At 45.2% G+C, this 19,788-nt stretch overlaps 1 protein-coding gene across 1 annotated transcript in view; it reads left to right on the top strand.

The window, feature by feature from the left end:
• Window positions 1–19,788, top strand: part of ASTN1 (astrotactin 1) — a 182,590-nt gene that overhangs the window by 25,380 nt on the left and 137,422 nt on the right. Inside the window, exon 6 of the mRNA XM_070749042.1 lies at window positions 2,557–2,641. Coding sequence (XP_070605143.1) covers window positions 2,557–2,641 — 85 coding nt within the window. The remainder of the gene's footprint in view (window positions 1–2,556; window positions 2,642–19,788) is intronic.

Consider the following 19,788-nt stretch of genomic DNA (forward strand, 5'->3'; position numbering starts at 1 on the left):
TATAGGTCATAACCAACACTTTGAATTGTGACCGGAAACTGATCAGCCACCAATGCAGACTGCGGAGTGTTGGAGTAACATGGGCATACTTAGAGAAGCCCATGATTGCTCTCGCAGCTACATTCTGCACGATCTGGAGTTTCCGAACATTTTTCAAAGGTAGCCCCATGTGGAGAGCATTACAGTAGTCGAGCCTCGAGGTGATGAGGGCATGAGTGACTATGAGCAATGACTCCCAGTCCAAATAGGGCCGCAACTGGCGCACCAGGCGAACCTGGGCAAATGCCCCCCTCGCCACAGCTGAAAGGTGTTTCTCTAATGTGAGCTGTGGATCGAGGAGGACGCCCAAGTTGTGGACCCTCTCTGAGGGGTCAATACTTCCCCCCCCCCAGGGTAATGGACAGACAGATGGAGTTGTCCTTGGGAGGCAGAACCCACAGCCACTCCGTCTTACCCGGGTTGAGTTTGAGTCTGTTGACACCCATCCAGACCCCAACAGCCTCCAGGCACCGGCACATCACTTCCACTGCTTCGTTGACTGGACATGGGGTGGAGATGTAAAGCTGGGTATCATCAGCATACTGATGATACCTCACCTCATGTCCTTGGATGATCTCCCCCAGTGGTTTCATGTAGATATTAAATAGCAGGGGGGAGAGGACCAACCCCTGAGGCACCCCACAAGGGAGAGACCTCGAGGTCGACCTCTGACCCCCCACTAACACCGACTGCGACCTACCGGAGAGTTAGGAGGAGAACCACTGAAGAACAGTGCCTCCCACTCCCAACCCCTCCAGCCGGCGCAGAAGGATACCATGGTCGATGGTATCGAAAGCTGCTGAGAGGTCAAGAAGCACCAGGACAGAGGATAAACCCCTGTCCCGGGCCCGCCAGAGATCATCCAACAACACGACCAAAGCAGTTGTCGGGCTGTAACCGGGCCTGAAACCCGACTGCTGAGGACCTAGATAATCGGCTTCTTCCAAGGATCACTGGAGCTGGAGCGCCACCACCTTCTCAACAACCTTCCCCATAAAGGGAAGGTTGGAGACTGGACGATAGTTATTAAGTACGGCTGGGTCGTACTTAAGGAGGGGGGCACACAAGTGCCTCCTTGTACAGAGCCGGAAAGGACCCCCTCCCCAAAGAAGCGTTGATAATCTCCTGGACCCAGCTCCGCGTCACCTCCCTGCTGGCCGAGACCAGCCAGGAGGGACACGGATCCAGTAAGCAGGTGGCGGAACTCACAGCTCCAATGGCCTTGTCCACTTCATCAGATGTCACCAGATCAAACTCTTCCCAGACAGGTGGACAAGTACGGGCCCCAGTCACCTCGACTGACTCATTGTCAGTCGACTCTGCTATCCAATCGGAGTCGAGGTCCGCCCAGATCCGAGCGATTTTATCAGAGAAAAATGTATTAAAGTCCTCGGCACTACTCTGCAAGGGCTCCCCAACTCCCCCCTGATTAAGAAGGGAGCAGGTCACCCTAAACAGAGCGGCCGGGCGAGATTCCGCTAATGCAATCAAGGCGGCATGATATGCGCATCTTGGCGCCTTGAGCGCCACTTTGTAAGTCTTAATAAAAAGCCTTCTAAGCCTTTTGCAGTGCGAATCATTTGGAGAGAATCAACACATCACATCAGTAATTGTTATCTTTGTATGGTGCCTCCAATTGAGAAAGGCAAAAAAAGTTGTTTGTGCAGTATCCAAACATTCCATCAAGAATACACCTAGTACCACTTGGAGGACTACCAAATCCAAAAGCATCTGAATCTTCGTAGTTGAGTTCAGTGAGGAAGAACCTCAGGAAGTTTGTAGTGATGAACCAACAGCCTTACATGACCCGGATTATCTGCTGTCCACATCTGCTAAACCACACTTCATAACACAAATGGAATTGAATGACCTAATAAGAGATCTGGATCTTCTGAAGACTAAAGCAGTAGAATCTTCTGCCAAGCAATGTTTGTACATCTCTATACTGTGACCGCCAAAAAGATTTTCTTCCATTCTTTGAAGGTGGTATCACTGTTTGTAACAACATCTGTGGCTTAATGTCAGCCATCAACATAGATTATAAGTGGAGGTTGTTTTTTGATGCTTCTAAGACGAGTCCTAAAGCTGTATGGCTGCATAATGGCTACCATCCATACCAGTTGCTTATGCAGTTGCAAAGAAACATATGAAAACTTAAGATGCAATAAATACAGTCAACATCAATGATCAATCTGTGGTGACCTGAAAGTGGTTGCTATCTTACTTGGTCTTCAAGGTGGATATACTACGTATATCACTTAATTTTAATAAAAATATACAGGTTTATATATATGTATTAGGTTTTGGTGTTTTATTTGCCTATTACCGGTATCTGTAGTTGGAAAATGTAAAATGTCCATTGCATAAAAACTAGAGCAAACTTACAAATTTCATTATTATATTTGAATTCAGCATGTGAAATGGCATATTTCATTTCTGCAGCTAAAATGAATTGAATATTTGTAGAACAGTAATAACTCATCTATTATTCTCTTGTTTTTGTTCTTTCACTTCAAGGGGAGTGTCTTTGCTATGAAGGTTACATGAAGGACCCAGTGCACAAACACCTTTGCATCAGGAATGAATGGGGCACGAACCAAGGGTAAGTGATTTTTCATAACTCTGCCAATTTGTTGCTTAGCCTGAAGTTAAGGTGATAGTGCTTCAAGCAGCTTGGCCACCAAACAAGACAGCTTGGAAAATTTAGAGAGCTGCAATAAAAGCCAAGTGATGCCTGTGAATACTTCCTCACAATGTCCTGGATTTCAGTTTACCTTGTAGGGAGAGAACTATTGAAGTTAGAGGCTGGCTGATGTTAAACTAAGATGCAACTAATAAGGTTTCAGGGCTTTGAAAGTAATAAATATTTTATTTCATAAAGAATAGCTCAAGGCTTCATATATGTGGTGACCAATATAGAGCAGATTCAGTTGGTCCCATTCAGCCAGATCCATGGTGGATAAACCAAGGTGAAGAAATTCTCTGTAACTTCAAGTATCAAGGTTTCTATTGGTCAATAGGTCTGTAGATTTCAAGTCAAATGGTGACTGTTTCATTTAAAACTGCGATGATGCAGTGGTTAGAGTGTAATACTACAGACTGCTTCTACTGCTTGCCAGCTGTCAGCAGTTTGGCAGACCGAATCTCAGTAGGCTCAAGGTTGACTCAGCCTTCCATCCTTCCAAGGTTAGTAATATGAAGATCCAGATAGTTGCGGGCAACATGCTGACTCTGTAAACTGCATAGAGAGGGCTGTAAAGCACTATGAAACAGTATATAAGTCTAAGTGCTATTGTTATTGTGTAGCCTCATTAATATTTACTGTGTATAAAATCTAAACACCATGGAGTTAAATGGCTACTATTTGTGTTCCTTTGGTTTTTAGATCTAGCATTTGATTTGATTCTTTGTTTCCATTTTATTATTTATTTTGCCTTCTACCAAATTTATATCAGTTATATATTTTGAATGGTTTGTTTGTTTATTCTTCTTTGAGTTCTTTCAAAGGGGCTAATGACTGTGACAAATAACAGATTCACTCTGAAAGAAAGTAACAGGCAAGAAAAAATAATTTCATTGACAACATGCTTGTAAATAGTGCAATAAAGGACTTGGATAAGATTTAAGCTACTGTTTCAGTTTTTTTTTCTTTCCAGAACTACTCTATTTGTGGCTTTAATCTTTAAAATAAATTTAGTTTTTGTTATTGTAGGAAAAAATAGATTGAAAGAATAACATGGCGTGGTCACAACAATACTTCCAAGAGTTAATCAGTATAGGAAAATGCTTTCTCATAACATTTGTATTCGCAGTACTGCAGGATACTTCTGATGACTGCCTTCTGAGTGCAATTTAGCAGATCGAATATCACCAGGCTCAAGGTTGATTTAGCAGGGATCCCCAAACTTTTTATACAGGGGGCCAGTTCACTGTCCCTCGGACTGTTGGAGGGCCGGACTATTAAAAAAAACTATGAACAAATCCCTATGCACACTGCACATACCTTATTTTAACGTAAAAAACAAAATGGGAATGTACTATTTAGAGGGGGGAAGAAGTCTGAAATTTATATATGTTTATGCTTTGTTTTTAATTTTCTTTTGTTAACATCTGATTGGCTATACAAGGTTCTCTTGGTTTATAGAAAAATGTATAAAAAGGTTTATAGAAAAATATATGAAGAAAGAAGGAAGCACTTTGGCATAATGGTTAATAAGTTAGAAATATAATTGGTGTTGTACTTTTTGAAGGAACATTAAGGAGGGAATTTAATTAAAAGAAAAGTATGTACCTGGATGACAACATTAGAAAAAAAACCTTTAGCAACTTTTTTGATGATTGATATTAGTTACTGACAAAATATCACATTTTATTCAGGGAAAATTAGATGGTACATTGTATTGTTTGAATGTATGTTGAGAGAAAAAATTTAAAAAATCCCCCCCCCCCAAAAGTCCTTCCTTCCTCCGCCCCTCCATTAATTTCATTCTTCCTTCCTTCCTTGTTCCCTCCATTTCTTCTTCCTTCCTTCTTCCTTTCCTTCCTTCTTTTCCCTCAATTTTTCCTTCTTTCCCTCCCTCCCTCCTTTCCACTTCTCTCTTCCCTCTCCCTTTTTTCCTTCTTTCTCATTTGTTTTGTTTCCCTCTCCCTCTTTCTTTCCCTCCATCATTTTCTCATTTTTCTATTTCTCTCTCTCACATTCCCTCCCCCTCTCACTTCTGTTTTCTCTCCCTCTCTCTCTTGCTTTCTCTCTCTCTCCTTTTCTTCTCTCTTCCTTCCTGTCTTCTTTTTTTTTCTGCCCTGCAACACGCCGCAGGGCAGTCGGCTGCAAGCAGGAGCTCCAAGATGGTGGCACCGACATCGGGTCGCAGTACATTGCTGGCACTGTGCTGGGCATGGGCATGGGGCTGGCACTGGCCCGCTGGCTGGGCCGGGATGGAGGTGCCAGCCCCATGCCCAGCGCATGTCCTGCAACACATCCAGCCGCCGCCGCCGCTGGTGCCTTGCAGCCAACCGCCCCACTGCCTCCCCACGGCTACTGCTCAGAGCCCTCCCACTTGACCCACGTTTGGCTGCGCCGCCTTCGTGGCTTGCCGTTGCTGCTCCGCGCCCGCCAGAGCTGCCCGGTGCGGCTGAAGCGCGGGGCGGAGTAGGCGGCGACTGCTTCAGGCCCGCCCCCGAGCTGAGCTTTCTTTGGCTTCCTTCGAGGCAAAGCTGCAAAGCTCATCTGCCACCTCAAAGGAAGCCAAAGGAAGCTCAGCTCAACGAGGACTGGCTGTTGGTCCCTTGAAGCTGCCGCTGCCCACTGCAGAGAGCCCTTCGCCCGAACGGAGGCGGTGGCGGCGGGTTCAAGGGACCAACCACCAGTCCTTTTCGGGGCTGCGTTGCTGCATCCTCCGATGCCGCCCATCGAGGAGATCCCTTTGTCTGGAGGTGGAAGCGGCCTCAGAGGCTGCAACGCAGCCCCGAAAAGGACCGGCTCTTGGTCCCTTGAACCCACCACCGCCGCCTCCGTTCGGGCGAAGGGATCTCTGCAGTGGGCAGCGGCGGAGGCAGCTTCAAGGGACCAACAGCCAGTCCTCATTGAGCTGAGCTTCCTTTGGCTTCCTTCGAGGCAAAGCTGCAAAGCTCATCTGCCGCCTCGAAGGAAGCCAAAGGAAGCTCAGCTCAACGAGGACCGGCTGTTGGTCCCTTGAAGCTGCCGCTGCCCACTGCGGAGATCCCTTCGCCCGAACGGAGGCGGCGGCAGCGGGTTCAAGGGACCAACAGCCGGTCCTTTTTGGGGCTGCGTTGCTGCATCATCCGATGCCGCCCACCGAGGAGATCCCTTTGTCCGGAGGTGGAAGCAGCCTCAGAGGCTGCAACGCAGCCCTGAAAAAGACCGGCTCTTGGTCTCTTGAACCCACCACCGCCACCTCCGTTCGGGCGAAGGGATCTCCGCAGTGGGCAGTGACAGCTTCAAGGGACCAAAAGCCGGTCCTCGTTGAGCTGAGCTTCCTTTGTCTTCCTTCGAGGCGGCAGGTGAGCTTTGCAGCTTTGCCTCGAAGGAAACCAAAGGAAGCTCAGCTCGGGGGCGGGTCTGAAGCCGCCGCCACCACCTACTCTGCCCCACACTTCGGCCGCGGCGGGGCCAAGTAAGCTGAGGCTAGGCCCGTCGCCCCGGCTCCAAGCGCGGGGCCTGGGCGGCGGGCAAGCATTGGGAGGGCCTCACCGTCTCCTGGCTGGAGAAGAGCTCCCCTCCCCGCGATCCGGGACAGCATGGCCATCATCAAGTTAGTGCACGGGGGTCCTGATGGCTTGCTTATGGCCCCCTCCAGCCGCTTTTGCAGGGCTTCCAGATTGCTTTTGGTACTAGCTGATTATGACTACCTGGCTTTTAGAATGGTATTACTGGGGCATTTAAATTTTCTTTCTCTGTTTATTTGGCAGTTGGATATTGGTCTGGATTTGTTATTACCGTATTTTCCGGCGTATAAGACGACTTTTTAACCCCTGAAAATCTTTTCCAAAGTGGGGGGTCGTCTTATAGGCCGGATACTGCGCCCATTTCACAGCCGCGGGCGGGAGGAGGCCGGGAGCGGGATTGAGGGGGGGGAGCGGACCCGCGCTCACTTTCGGCTCCGGGGACTGCGGGTGGCTATGGCGCCGAAAGGAAAAAGCGCTGCTGTTGCTGCTGTCGCTGCCGCCTGAGGCGGCGGCACTCGAATCTGGCGTGGTGCAAAATCTGGAGGCAGGCAAAGATTTTCCACCACGCCAGATTCGAGTGCCGCCGCCTCAGGCGGCAGCGACAGCAGCAACAGCAGCGCGTTGATGAAGCCGGCGAGGGAGCTCCGGAATCGGTTGGCGCTCGCCCGACGCCTTGTTTTTTTATTTCCCCCTTTGGTTTCTCTTCACAGACGGGAGTTCGGGAGGCAAGGGAGCGCTCGAGGAGACAGCATCTTGCGGCATCGCTCAGCAACTTCTTTTTCCTTTCGGCGCCATAGCCATCCGCAGTCCCCGGAGCCGAAAGTGAGCGCGGGTCCGCTCCGCCCGCCCGGTTTGCAAGCGGCGGAGATCCCGGGCTGCTTGGCCGAGCGGGGCTTCCATTCAGGACGGGGGCAGGAGGGAGGGAGGGAAGGGAAACGCAGCCCTTTGCCTCAACCCGCCGGCTCCGGGGACTGCGGGTGGCTATGGCGCCGAAAGGAAAAAGAAGTTGCTGAGCGTCCCTTCGTCGTAAACCCGACGGGAGGCGATGCCGCAAGACGCTGTCTCCTCGAGCGCTCCCTTGCCTCCCGAACTCCCGCCTGTGAAGAGAAACCAAAGGGGGAAATAAAAAAACAAGGCGTTGGGCGAGCGCCAACCACTCCCGGCGGCAGGAACTGCGGGGGGTAGCCGGCGTAACAAGCCCTTGCCGCAGCTATCCGCCGCTTCTTTCTTCTCCGCCTTGCCTCCGCTACTCCCGCCGCCGCCTTTGCCTCTTGCCCGGCGGGGAGAGCAAAGGCGGCGGCGGGAGTAGCGGAGGCGAGGCGGAGAAGAAAGAAGCGGCGGATAGCTGCGGCAAGGGCTCGTTAGCCGGAGCGTACGCCGGCTACCCCCCGCAGTTCCTGCCGCCGGGAAGCAGCCCCTTTACATTAGCGGTGGCTGCAACGGCACTGGCGATGCGGCCGCTAGCCGCTCCGAGCGGTGTGGGAACGGCCACCCCTCTCACAGTCCGGTCCCGGGCTGACAGTAAAGGGGCTGCTTCCCATCATCCTGCCAGCTTGCTCAGAAGGAAACCTTCTGAGAAGGAGGATGGGAAGCAGCCCCTTTACTGTCAGCCCGGGACTGGACTGTGAGAGGGGTGGGCGTTCCCACAGCGCTCGGAGCGGCGCGGATCGCCAGTGCCGCTGTAGCCACCGTTGTGGGAGGAGCCTCAGAAAGAAAATAAGAGAGAACAAGAGAGAGAGAGAGAACAAGAGAGAGGGAGAGAGGTGATTCTTGAAGCATATGGTAAAAAGCACCCAAATAATAAGAAACCCCCCCCCCAGCCCACACCTGTGTTTGAAAAGAATAAAAGAGAAAAAAAACCCAGCCCTCAACTGGTTTTGGAAATGGTTCGAGTGTGTATATACACACACACACACACACACACGTAAGGGGGGGAGAGAGACAGGGATGGAAAAAGAGGAGAAGTGAGAGGGAGAAAGAATGAGGGAAAAAGGGAGGAAGAGAGAGAAATGAGAAACATGAGAGAGAAAAGGGGGAAAGACAGGAGAAGAACCCAGAAATGAGACAGTGGTATAAATTTGAGGAGGGATGATTGATGATTGACTGTATTTATAAGGGGATGTTACATGGGATTGTATATATGAGGGGGTTATTTATGTGTGTGTGTGTGTGTGTGTGTGTGTGTGTGTGTATGTATTTATTTATTTATTTATTTATTTATTTATTAGATTTGTGTAATTTTGGTTGGTGGTGTGCCCCAGGATTTTGTAAATGTAAAAAATGTGCCGCGGCTCAAAAAAGGTTGAAAATCACTGCTCTAGCAGGTGGTAAATCAGCACTCCTTTTAACTGACAAGGGACCCATTTCCCAGACTTTGATAATTTCCCCAGGTATTTTTGTACCTACTTGACCAACATTATTAGTGGTTGCAAAATTGAATGTTAAACTGGATGCATTTATTTCTGCCTGTTTGTATTTGTTCTTATGTTTAACCATTGAAAATGTACTTTTCCTCCAAAAAGAATCATCTTTCCATATTTCTTAGGCAACATTTTAAAATAACTTTAAAAGCTGAGGTCATATTATTCACCCTGCTCTGTATCATAGCACACTGCACAGTACTGAAAATTGGCAGGGTCACTAATTAAACCCAACAAGTTAAAATCTGTTTAAGTGACATTGCAAGAGGATAAAGACAGAAAGTGCGGAAAGAGGAAAAAATGGATGGGCTTTTTGGATTGCCATATCATGATATCACATACAGATTCTCATTCCATAATAGATTCTCACATAGGTGTCAGCATGCTGCATGTTAGACTGAAAGATACCTGCAGAATAGATGGTAGGAGAAAGAAAAATAGCCAGGTTCACCTTTTTGTGTTGACAAATTATGATGAGTTATAATAATAAACTTAATTGTGGTGAGGAGAAACATGAGAGGCAGACAAGACAGATAGACAGAGACATATGGAGAGATAGACAGAAGAGTGCTCCCACTTGGCTCTCTCTCTCTAAATAATTCATTCATAATTTTAACAATAAGATCTTCATCATTAGTAATTAAAATATTGTGTTATCATGTTCAGAAATGATTTTTTTCTCAATGCAAGTACATCATAGACCTAGACTCAGTCAGGTCTATGATGTACAGAAGAGGGGTAGTCTTATACGGCGAGTATATCTCAAATTCTATATTTTAACTGGAAAAGTTAGGGGGTCGTCTTATACGCCCAGTCGTCTTATACGCCGGAAAATACGGTATATACTTTTTTGCCCATGTTTTTTTATTTTTTCTTCACTGTAAAAACATGCTTATAATATCTTATACCTTTAAAGCAGCTTAAACATATATCTTCTTTTAAGTACAATTTAAAAATAGAATCACATATCCAATCTATTATATCTTCCCCTTCGGTATATATTACTTAACTTTTGCTATCTCCTTTTCTAATTTCTTCATCCGGATACCCAAATTATCTTCCAATTAACTTTACCACTGTTTCCTTCACTTGTTAAGTATTATATCTCTAACTTCTTAAATCTAAGCCATGGTGCCTCTTTCTTATCCTTATTTATTTTTTCTGATAACTAAAAACCCTTATCCCCTAAAAAGTCCATATTTACTTATATTTCATATTCAACATCAAATTATAAATTCTTTGTCTACAATTTCTAATTGGTAACCTATCTAATAGGGAAGGCAAATTCCAAAATTCACAATCATTTCCTTCATTTTCATCATTGTTTATCTTCCTACTGGTGGTACATTATATATTTGCTAATTCTAAATTTAATCCAATTAATAATTCAAATTCCATAATTTACACACATTATAACATTTACTTTAATTTTAGTCAATCTTTCTTCTAATAACATATAAATATTTATCAATTTTAAACTTAATCAATTAATTAGGTTTATATTGTTATATCTGATTGATACATTTCATTCATAATATGTAATATATCCATTAATCTGTCCATCCTCCTCTGATTTTTCTTCAGTTCTTTGCTTTGTATCAGCCATCATGTTTTCAAAATCCTTGTTGTTATCCTTATTATAAACTTCATTTTTGCCCGAAGCTTTCTATATTTTCTTCCTGATTCCATGTTCAAATTCTTTAAAGTCTCTTCTTAAGTCTTCACAATAGTCTTTGAAAAAAAGCCTCAAAGTCTTCAAATTTACTCACCTCCATGCCATTAATATCAAAACCCACAACCCTTTATAGTAATCCAGCTGTCTAAGAATGTCTTTCCAACAACCTAATACAAATTACTTTCCTCTGGGCCAAATAAGCTATCCATTTAATATAGCCTTTTCAAAGTTCATTCAATCATCCAGTAGATAGGAATGCTTGTTTTATAACAATTAGAGACAAAATAAGCAGTGCTTTATATTGACTAAGATATACTCTCAGTTCAAGGTCAACAGCTGTGTAAATAACCACTGGTGAAAAGTTTATGTGAAACCTCTCGCCAGCAGATGGCACTCTTACTCAGGCCCATAGGCCTTCTCCTTTTATTCAATGTCTTTGTATATTTTCAAAATGGTAAAAATCAATATAAATTGAACCCAATACTTTCTTAATCCATAATTAATTCAATAATTCTCAGATTTTTCTAGCATTGGGTTTTTGTTACAGCCTCCGAGTTATTTATTTTAAAAAATTCCATTTTTAATTAGCCGCTTCTCAAGCTTTTCGATATGTTTGTCACCCTTAAGCTTAAAAAAAAAGTGCCAACTTTCTTCTCTGGCAAAATTACTCATCAGTTTAATCTTCTGCTTTGCTTCTCTGCCTTCGCTTAAATTACCTTTCCTTTCCAGATAACTTCTTCCAAATCAATCTTCCAAATCTTCCAAATCAATCCATCAACGGCTTTTACAAGCTGTTTTCCATTGCCGCCAATTGTAGGCTCTAAACTGGCACTCTGGGGTTTTTGCCAACCCCTTCTTGTTCGCCAGCAGTGCCCCACTTCTTCACCACCCCTGGTCAAAACCAGAATGGTTTTGACCAGGTCCCCAGATGACACAAATGCTGGGATTCCCCTGTGGAACGAGGGGAACTCCATGTCGCCACAGTGCTTAGCCACGCCCCTCTCAATTTGTTATTATGTTCTTATTTTCTTTTTGTTAGATCTTGTATATCATCATTTATTCATTGGCACTAGTATAGGTTATAGGTACATTACAAGAAATAAGAGAGCCAGTTTAGTGTGGTAGTAAAGGCACCAGGGTAGAAAAGAGGAATCTCTTAAGTTCTAATTCTGTCTTAGGCACAAAGCCAGTGGTGGATCTTGAGCCAGTCCTTCTCCCTCAGCCTTAAGAAGGAGGCAATAGAAACTACTTCTGAAAATCCTTGCCAAGAAAACTACAGGGCCTTGTCCAGGCACTAGCAAGAGTGAACCCTGACACAAAGGGATAAAAAAGAAGAAGAAATATATACATACAAGAGCTACTCACATATGCCTCAAGCCGTGAAATGGACAACATATAAATTTAATAAATAAATGAAAAGGAAAAGAAGGGTCTACAGCAGGAAAAGGCTGGCAGTGTTTTTACACACTGTGGCATCCCCTCCATTCAGTTGATGAAGGAGGGGAACAGAGATTGTGGGAAAATTCCCATGAGCCATATTGACTGTCCTTCGCAATGTTGGATACATTTGCTTCATCTTGGTCTCTATTGTTGGGCCGGATCACCTTGAACAACTGCTTGTTCTGTTCAAATGGATTCTTCTCATCCAGAATGTGACTGAACAGAATCCATCATGCAACATGGTTAATATTTCCTTCAGGATGGGATGTATTCCTTTCTACTTCAAGGAGACGTTTACAAGAACTCTATTTGAAAAAGCCCTAACTTGATCTGCGAAGATTATTAAGTCACACTAAACTGTTCCTTTCTTGGTTTAAGTAACTGAAAAGATCCAGATTCATTTGATTAAACCGACTATCTGGATTCATTGTCATTTGTTTGGGACTTGGAACTGGGGATCTTCCTTCATCACCTATGCCAGTGATGGCAAACCCTTTTTTGCTCGGGTGCCGAAAGGTCACATGCATGTGTGATTGCGTGCATGCACGTGCCCACAATAATAATGCAATGCCCTCCCCCCTGCACATGCGTGCACAACCCCCCTGCACTGCTCCCCCTTTGCACAAGTGGCAGATATCACTGAGGCCTTTCGGTAGGCCCGTTGGGTTCATTTTTCGCCATTCACAGGCTCCGGAGGCTTTCCTGAAGCCTGAAGAGGGTGCGACAACAGCCTTCTCCTGCCCTCTGGAATGCCAAAAATCATCTGACCAGCACACACATGCACCCTAGAGCTGATATAGGCCATGCCTCACATGCCCTCAGATATGACTCCACGTGCCATCTGTGACATGCATGCCATAGGTTCACCATCACAGACCTATGCCTATGTAGGAAAAGTTGCAACTGGCTTGCTAGTTTCCTTGAATGTCTTGGCAGATTTTCATAAAACCAATTATGGTATTTTTCTGGATTGTTTCCTGATATTATAGTCCCCTAAGGAACGCTAATTGCTTCTGGACATCCTAGACTTTGTGCTATGTGTGGAAGGACACAATATGTTAGTGGTAACATTTTGTGAGCTACTTGGACTTAGTGTCAGTTATTCTCTCCTTATCCCATCTTGACTAGAGTGGCGAACTTATGGGATGCTTACCTTGAAAGGTGTCTTGAAATTATAAAAGACTGGGACTTGGCCCCTAAGGTATGCATAGGATTTGTCTCCTTCCTAGAGATAATTTAAGCATTTTAATATTGTCTCTTTCATTGTGAACTTGTTAAAAAATTAAATGAAAAGAAGAGAAAATTTTGACAATGTCCCTGTGCTGTTAGGTGCAGAGGGAAATATTTCCATCTTCGTCTCCAACGTGTAAGTAAAGGGAAAGCAGAGCTTTATTTCTAGCCTTGTAATTTGTTTTTTTATGTTTACTCATTTTTGCATTTAAAACATTGTATTTTCATTTCCTATATTGTGAGTTTGATCATGGGTGGGTGGATTTAATTCTGACTAATGAATACATTGGAATGGGCATCTTCTGATCTTGGCGTTACACCCTTGCATGTAGCCCTGATTGTAATGGTAGAGTATGATTGCTTGAGGTAAAAGTGAGGGACAATCACAAAATTTACTGTTATCTCCATTTATTTATTCTAGAAATTCAACTTGGGTATTGATATAAAATTACAGAACTCAACTCCAGCACAAGATGACAGAGCCTCATTTATTTCTTTTCTTTCTTTTTACAATCTATTCCTGTATATAGAATTACTGTCAAATCAGACTTCAGAGTGCAGTGATTTCACCTTCCCTATATTTAGTAGTTGACCTGAAAGGCAGGCCTGAGCTTGGTAGTTAAGTCTTAAAATTTATGTTGTTTGGTGACAGAATTTCAAAGAATTATTAATCTCTCTACGGTTGTATCCTTTGATTATAGGAGACTATAGAAGAAAATGTGTATTTATTTTATTAACTGTGTTTATTTCACTCTTGGTATATTTCTATATTTGTGGGCAAAAAAAAAAAAATACTAAAAAGGAGAGAGACCACACTGCCCCCTAGTGCTCAGTGCCTATTAATGGAAACATTTCAAAGCAAAAATCTTTGTGCGTAGCACAAATTTATATAATATCTATCTATCATCTCTCTCTCTCTCTCTCTCTCTCTCTCTCTCTCTCTCTCTCTCTCTCTCTCTCTCTCTCTCTCTCTCTCTCATTATCATCTAACCTCAAAATAATTATAATAAGTGTCTTTAGTGTATCCTGTGCTTTATGACAACTTCTCCCCCTGGATAAATCTCAGTCTCATCAATAGGAGTACATAGGTGAATAGGTATTTTATTCTATAGTAAAGGCATTTGGGGAGGTCTTAGTTCAGTATGTCAGATTATTCTTGGCCTGTATAAGAAAGCAATACTAGTCTGGATAACATAAAGAATAACAGGTGATCTTCAAAAGCTTGTTTTATCTGTTTTCTTTTTAATATTGCTCATAAACAGCTTTAACCCTCCCTAATTTTCCAGCAAGATCATTGTTCTTACCACACCAGTGGAGAAATATCTGTTTTTCTAAGGTTTGCTTGGCAAAGGAGGAGAAATTTTAACCTTCCCCACAACTCCAGCAGTTGTGAAGAGCCAATATATATAATCCCATTTTCATGTCTCAAAGTGTTCATGGAGGCCAGTATCATTCCCCAACAGATTTGCAATGCATTTTTCTGGTTATACTAAAGGTTTTATTAAAATAGGTTAGAAAGAAGAAAGAAGAAAGTTCAGCCATGCCAGTTTAGAAAGAAGAAATCCAAATATTTTTACTGCTGATTCTGTGGGCGTGGTATGGCTCGGTGGGTGTGGCTTGGTAGGCATGGCAGGAGAAGGATACTGCAAAATGTCCATTCCCACCCCACTCTGAGGCCACTCAGAGGTGGTATTTGCCCGTTTTCTAAACTACTCAAAATTTCTGTTACCGGTTCTCTGAACTACTCAAACTTTCTGCTACCTGTTCTCCAGAACCTGTTAGAACTTACTGGATTTTGCCCCTGGTTGAATCTCTTAAAATGAGATATCTATAAGCAAGGAATCTTTGTAGGAAGGGGATATAGATAAAATATAATAGTGGGAGGGCAGAAAAATAAAGCGGTATTATACAATTCCTGGTCTGAGCATTCACTGAAGAGGAAAAAGTCCTCAAAGAAAGGAGGAGTTTATCTTGAAATTACAGGTACTCTTCACTTAGTGACTGCTTAAACCTAGGGTGGTAAAAAAAAAAACCAGCAACCAGTCCTCAAATTTAAAGCTTTGCAGCATCTACCTGCTCTATTTTTTCACTTGCTTATTTACCTCAAATCAAGATGTCCTCAAAGAGGAAGTAGCAAGAAGCAAAGGAAAACTGCAGCAAAATCATAAGCATAGTAGTAGCTATGTTTTGTATTTAGGGACTATTTTGCTTAACAGCCAGGTTGTTGATCCCTGTTGTAAGTGTTAAACAAGAACTACCTATACTGTATTAAGGATTGAATTACTTCAGTTCCTTAATAGTTCAAAAAGACAGAAAGTCACTCTGCCTTCTTTTAAATCAGTGACCGTGTAATGTTTGTTGATTGATAGTTGTATATTGTATAGTTGGACCAAAGGATAGGGAGTCCCTCCTCACAGTCACTCATGCCTTTGTCATCTCATAGCTCAATTACTGCAATGTGCTCTACATGTGGCTACCCTTAGAGAATGTTCAGAGACTTCAACTAATCCAGAATGCAGCCATGTGAGCTGTTGTGGGTGTACCTAGGTACACCCACGTAAGTCCAACACTTTGAGCTGTACTGGCTTCCAATTGGTCTCCAAACACAATTTAAGGTGTTGTTTATCACCTATAAAATCCTACATGGCTTAGGACCAGATTATTTATGGATCGCCTTCTACTTCACACTTCCCAGCGACAGATCAGATCCCACAGAGTTGGCTTCCTCCAGGTTCTGTTGACCAAACAGTGTCGGCTGGCAGGACCACGAGGCGGGGGGGAGGAGCCTTCTCTGTGGGGGTTCTGGCTCTCTGGATGAATGTGTCTAATTTGGGGGTTTTACTGATTGTACATTGTTTTTATTGTTGTACGCCACCCTAAGTCCATTTTGGAGAAGGGCGGCTTATAGATCTAATAAATTAAATTAAATCTAATAAATTAAATAAAATAAAATAAAGGATGTTACACTAGGAATGAAAGATTCTATCCTTACTCTTCATGGGAGTGCACTCAGTGACTTTGAGCTCTCAGTTCAACCTTATCTCAGAGTTCTTGTGAGTATAAAATGGAAATAATACATGCTATGTAGCATTTCATTAAGGGTTACCAGCAATAATAACGTATCTTTTTTACCGTGATCAAAGGAACCAATGTATTCCTTCCTTTTAATTTTTAACAATCTTGATTATTAGTCCTTTCAAATAATAACCCAAAATTTGATTTCTTTTCGTTTGTTCTTTGTTTCTTCTCACAAAATTCTTCAAACTTTAGCAAGTCTCTTTGCTAAATTCAATATAGGAAAATTATCCGGATCACTGTGGTTTTTATTTGTTTTTTAGTTTTTCACATATTAGCCACTTTTTGTATGTTCAGTATTTTTTCAATATCATGCTTATAAACTGTTGTATTCTCCAATGCACTTGCAAGGAGAGTCCAAGATGGGTTATACTCCAGTCTGATTGGCTGGGACTGAGTTTTAATTTAAATAATTATTAGGCAGGCACCGCCTCCCCCCCTTAGCCCTCTAGTCTAAAAAACTCAGTCGCAGTAAAGGGACTACTGAGTTGTTGCTCTTACATTGTAATTGTAATTAGCTTAAATTTTGTGTTTGTATATGTTGATATTCCTGGAGACCATTCAGCGCCCGTGGGAAAACCCGGCGGCGGCCCAGGGCCCCTCCAATCTGGACCGCAGATTCTACACCTTCGACCACCAGATGGAGGAACTGTTGGAATTCCCACCGGTGGACAAGCCCGTAACGAGCCTGGTATCCAATGCCCTAGTGCCCTCTGAGTCTCAGGAGGGACTGAAGGCGGAGGACAAGCGAGCGGAGAACGTGACTCGCAGGACCCACCAGATGGCGGCCTGGGCAGTGCGAGCCGCCTCGGCGGCCTCGTTTTTCAACAGGGCCATGATTCTATGGATCAAGGAAATCCAGGACAGAGCGGACCCAGAGGACGGCAGACTGCGGCAGGACCTCAACAAGTTGTTGGCCGCCACTGAGTTTTCAGCAGATGCCACGGTCAATGCCGCTAAATTTGCATCGCGGGCAATGGCCTCTTCAGTGGCATCACGCAGACTCATTTGGCTCCGCAATTGGCAAGCGGACGTCAAGTCTAAGTGGAGCCTCGCCTCATCCTCGTTCAAAGGGAAAAAGCTGTTCGGGGAGGTCCTCGACGATGTACTGGTCGAGGACAAGGACAAGAAGAAGGTGATGCCCAGGGCTAACAGACGGCAAGATAGGCGCTCCACACCCTATCAGCGCCGGCAGCCCTTTCGAACGGAGCCCTCCTCGACCAACACCCAGGCGTCGAGGCCATACTTCCAGGGCTCCTTCAACCAGGGATCCTTCAGATCGGACAGGCCCTACCAGTCCGACAGGGGCAGATCCTTCCAAGGTCGTCGCTCCTTCAGAGGGGGCAACAGAGGCTTTAGGAAAAGCAAATGACTCTCAATGCGAGATCCCCCTAGGCGGCAAGTTGCGGCTTTTCCCGGACATCTGGGAGACCACCTCATCAGATGCATGGGCGACATCTACGGTTTCCCAGGGTCTGCGGATCGAGTTCATTCGACCCCCCCCACATCGCTTCCTCCCTTGCCGCATTCCGTCAGATCCCCAGAAGCGGAGACTCCTGCTTCAAGAGGTGTCTCACCTCCGAGAGATAGGGGCCATAGAGGAGGTACCCTTGGATCACCAAGGCAGGGGATTCTATTCAGCAATTTTCCTCGTGCCGAAAGCCTCAGGAGGCGTTCGTATGATCCTCAACCTCCGGCAGTTGAACCTCTATGTGAAATACAGGAGGTTCAAGATGCACTCACTAAGGTCTATCCTGGCTTCCATAAGACAAAACGACCTGATGACATCCATAGACCTGAAGGAGGCCTACCTTCATGTACCCATATTTCCACAGCACAGACAGTTTCTCCGTTTCTACCTCAACGGCACGCACTTCCAATACAAGGCGATGCCCTTTGGACTCTCTTCCGCCCCCAGGACGTTCACAAAATTACTGGACGTCCTCACAGCAAGTCTCCGACGCCAGTCGGTACGGGTGATGGCGTATCTCGACGATATCGTCATTCTGTCAAGGACCAGAGAGCAAGCAGAAAGGGACTCTCTTTTGACAATCCAGACGTTACAAGACCATGGCTTTACAGTCAACTGGTCCAAGAGCCATCTAACACCGACTCATCGCCTCGCCCACTTGGGCACCACTATAGACTCTGTCAAGGGGATGGTTTTCCTGTCCCAGGAAAGACAAAGGACAATCAGAACTCTGATAGGGGAACTGGGACTTCAATGCTATCCCACTCTTGCCCTGCTTTCAAAGATCCTAGGGACACTAGTATCGTGTATCGATATAGTACCATGGGCGAGACACCATCTGCGTCCGCTCCAATGGTTCCTGCTACCATATCAGAGACTCAAGACCAGTCACTCTCACAGGCGAGTTTCCCTCAGTCCCAGAGTTCGCAACTCTCTACGATGGTGGAGGTCCCATTCACTGACCAAGGGCTCCACATTCTTGGACAGGGAATTCGTTACTATAACAACGGACGCCAGCTTGACAGGGTGGGGAGCTCACCTCTCCTCACACATGGTGCAGGGACTTTGGGACCCTCAGGACCTAATAGAAATCAACATAAATTTCCTGGAATTGAAGGCTGTTTCATTAGCCCTCCACAGCCTAGCTCACTTAGTACGGGGCTGCCACGTACGCATCCTTACCGACAACGTCTCCACACGTTCCCACATCAACCGACAAGGGGGAACACGATCGCGTCGACTTATGAAGGAGTCAACATTACTTCTCAGATGGGCAGAGATGAACCTGGCTTCTCTATCGGCGGAACACATCTCGGGCGTGGAGAATGTGTGGGCGGACTGGCTCAGCCGTCAGACTCTCGACCCGAGCGAATGGCGACTGGACCCCGGGATCTTCCAAGAGGTGGTAAGGAGATTCGGGGAGCCGATGATAGACCTGTTCGCTACCAACTTAAACACCCAACTTCCCCGCTTCTTCTCTCGTTACCCGGATCCGGACGCGGAGGGAGTGGATGCCTTAACTCTTCAATGGCCTCAGGGTCTCCTATACGCGTTTCCACCCGTGTCCATCCTCCCCAGAGTGATAAGGAAGATTCTGGAGGAGAGAGCGGAAGTGATACTAATAGCTCCATTTTGGCCCCGCCGCATATGGTTCGCGGACCTAGTACAACTATCAAGGGCGCCCAGCTGGAAAATACCGGATCAGAGGATCTCTCTGACGCAGGGGTCCTTCTCACACCCAGAGCCACAGTGGTGGCAGCTAACCGTGTGGCGCTTGAGCGGGAGTATCTAAAACAACAGGCTTTACCTGACACGGTCATTGAGACCATACAAGCGGCCCGGCGGCCTTCCACAAGACGCATTTACCAGGCAACATGGAAGGCCTTCCACGATTTCTGTGAACAGCGACAGTTAGACCCTCAGAGGGCATCACCACAGGTGGTGCTCACTTTTCTGCAAACAGGACTAGACAAGGGCCTTGCCCCTAACACCTTACGCCGTCATGTCGCCGCGTTGGCCACAATCCTTCCAACAGATGGGTTCAGGTCACTTACCAGACATCCCTGGATTAGAGATTTTCTGAAGGGAGCGGCTAATCTTAAACCACCAGTGATACATCGATTTCCTTCGTGGGATCTTCCTTTAGTATTGCACGCTTTGACAGGTCCTCCATTTGAGCCCATACGTCAGATCTCAATGAGACTACTAACTCTTAAAACTGCCTTCCTGGTTGCAATCACCTCAGCCAGGAG

This window comes from Erythrolamprus reginae, chromosome 3 (genome assembly GCF_031021105.1).
Source record: "Erythrolamprus reginae isolate rEryReg1 chromosome 3, rEryReg1.hap1, whole genome shotgun sequence".
NCBI classification, from domain to species: domain Eukaryota; kingdom Metazoa; phylum Chordata; class Lepidosauria; order Squamata; family Dipsadidae; genus Erythrolamprus; species Erythrolamprus reginae.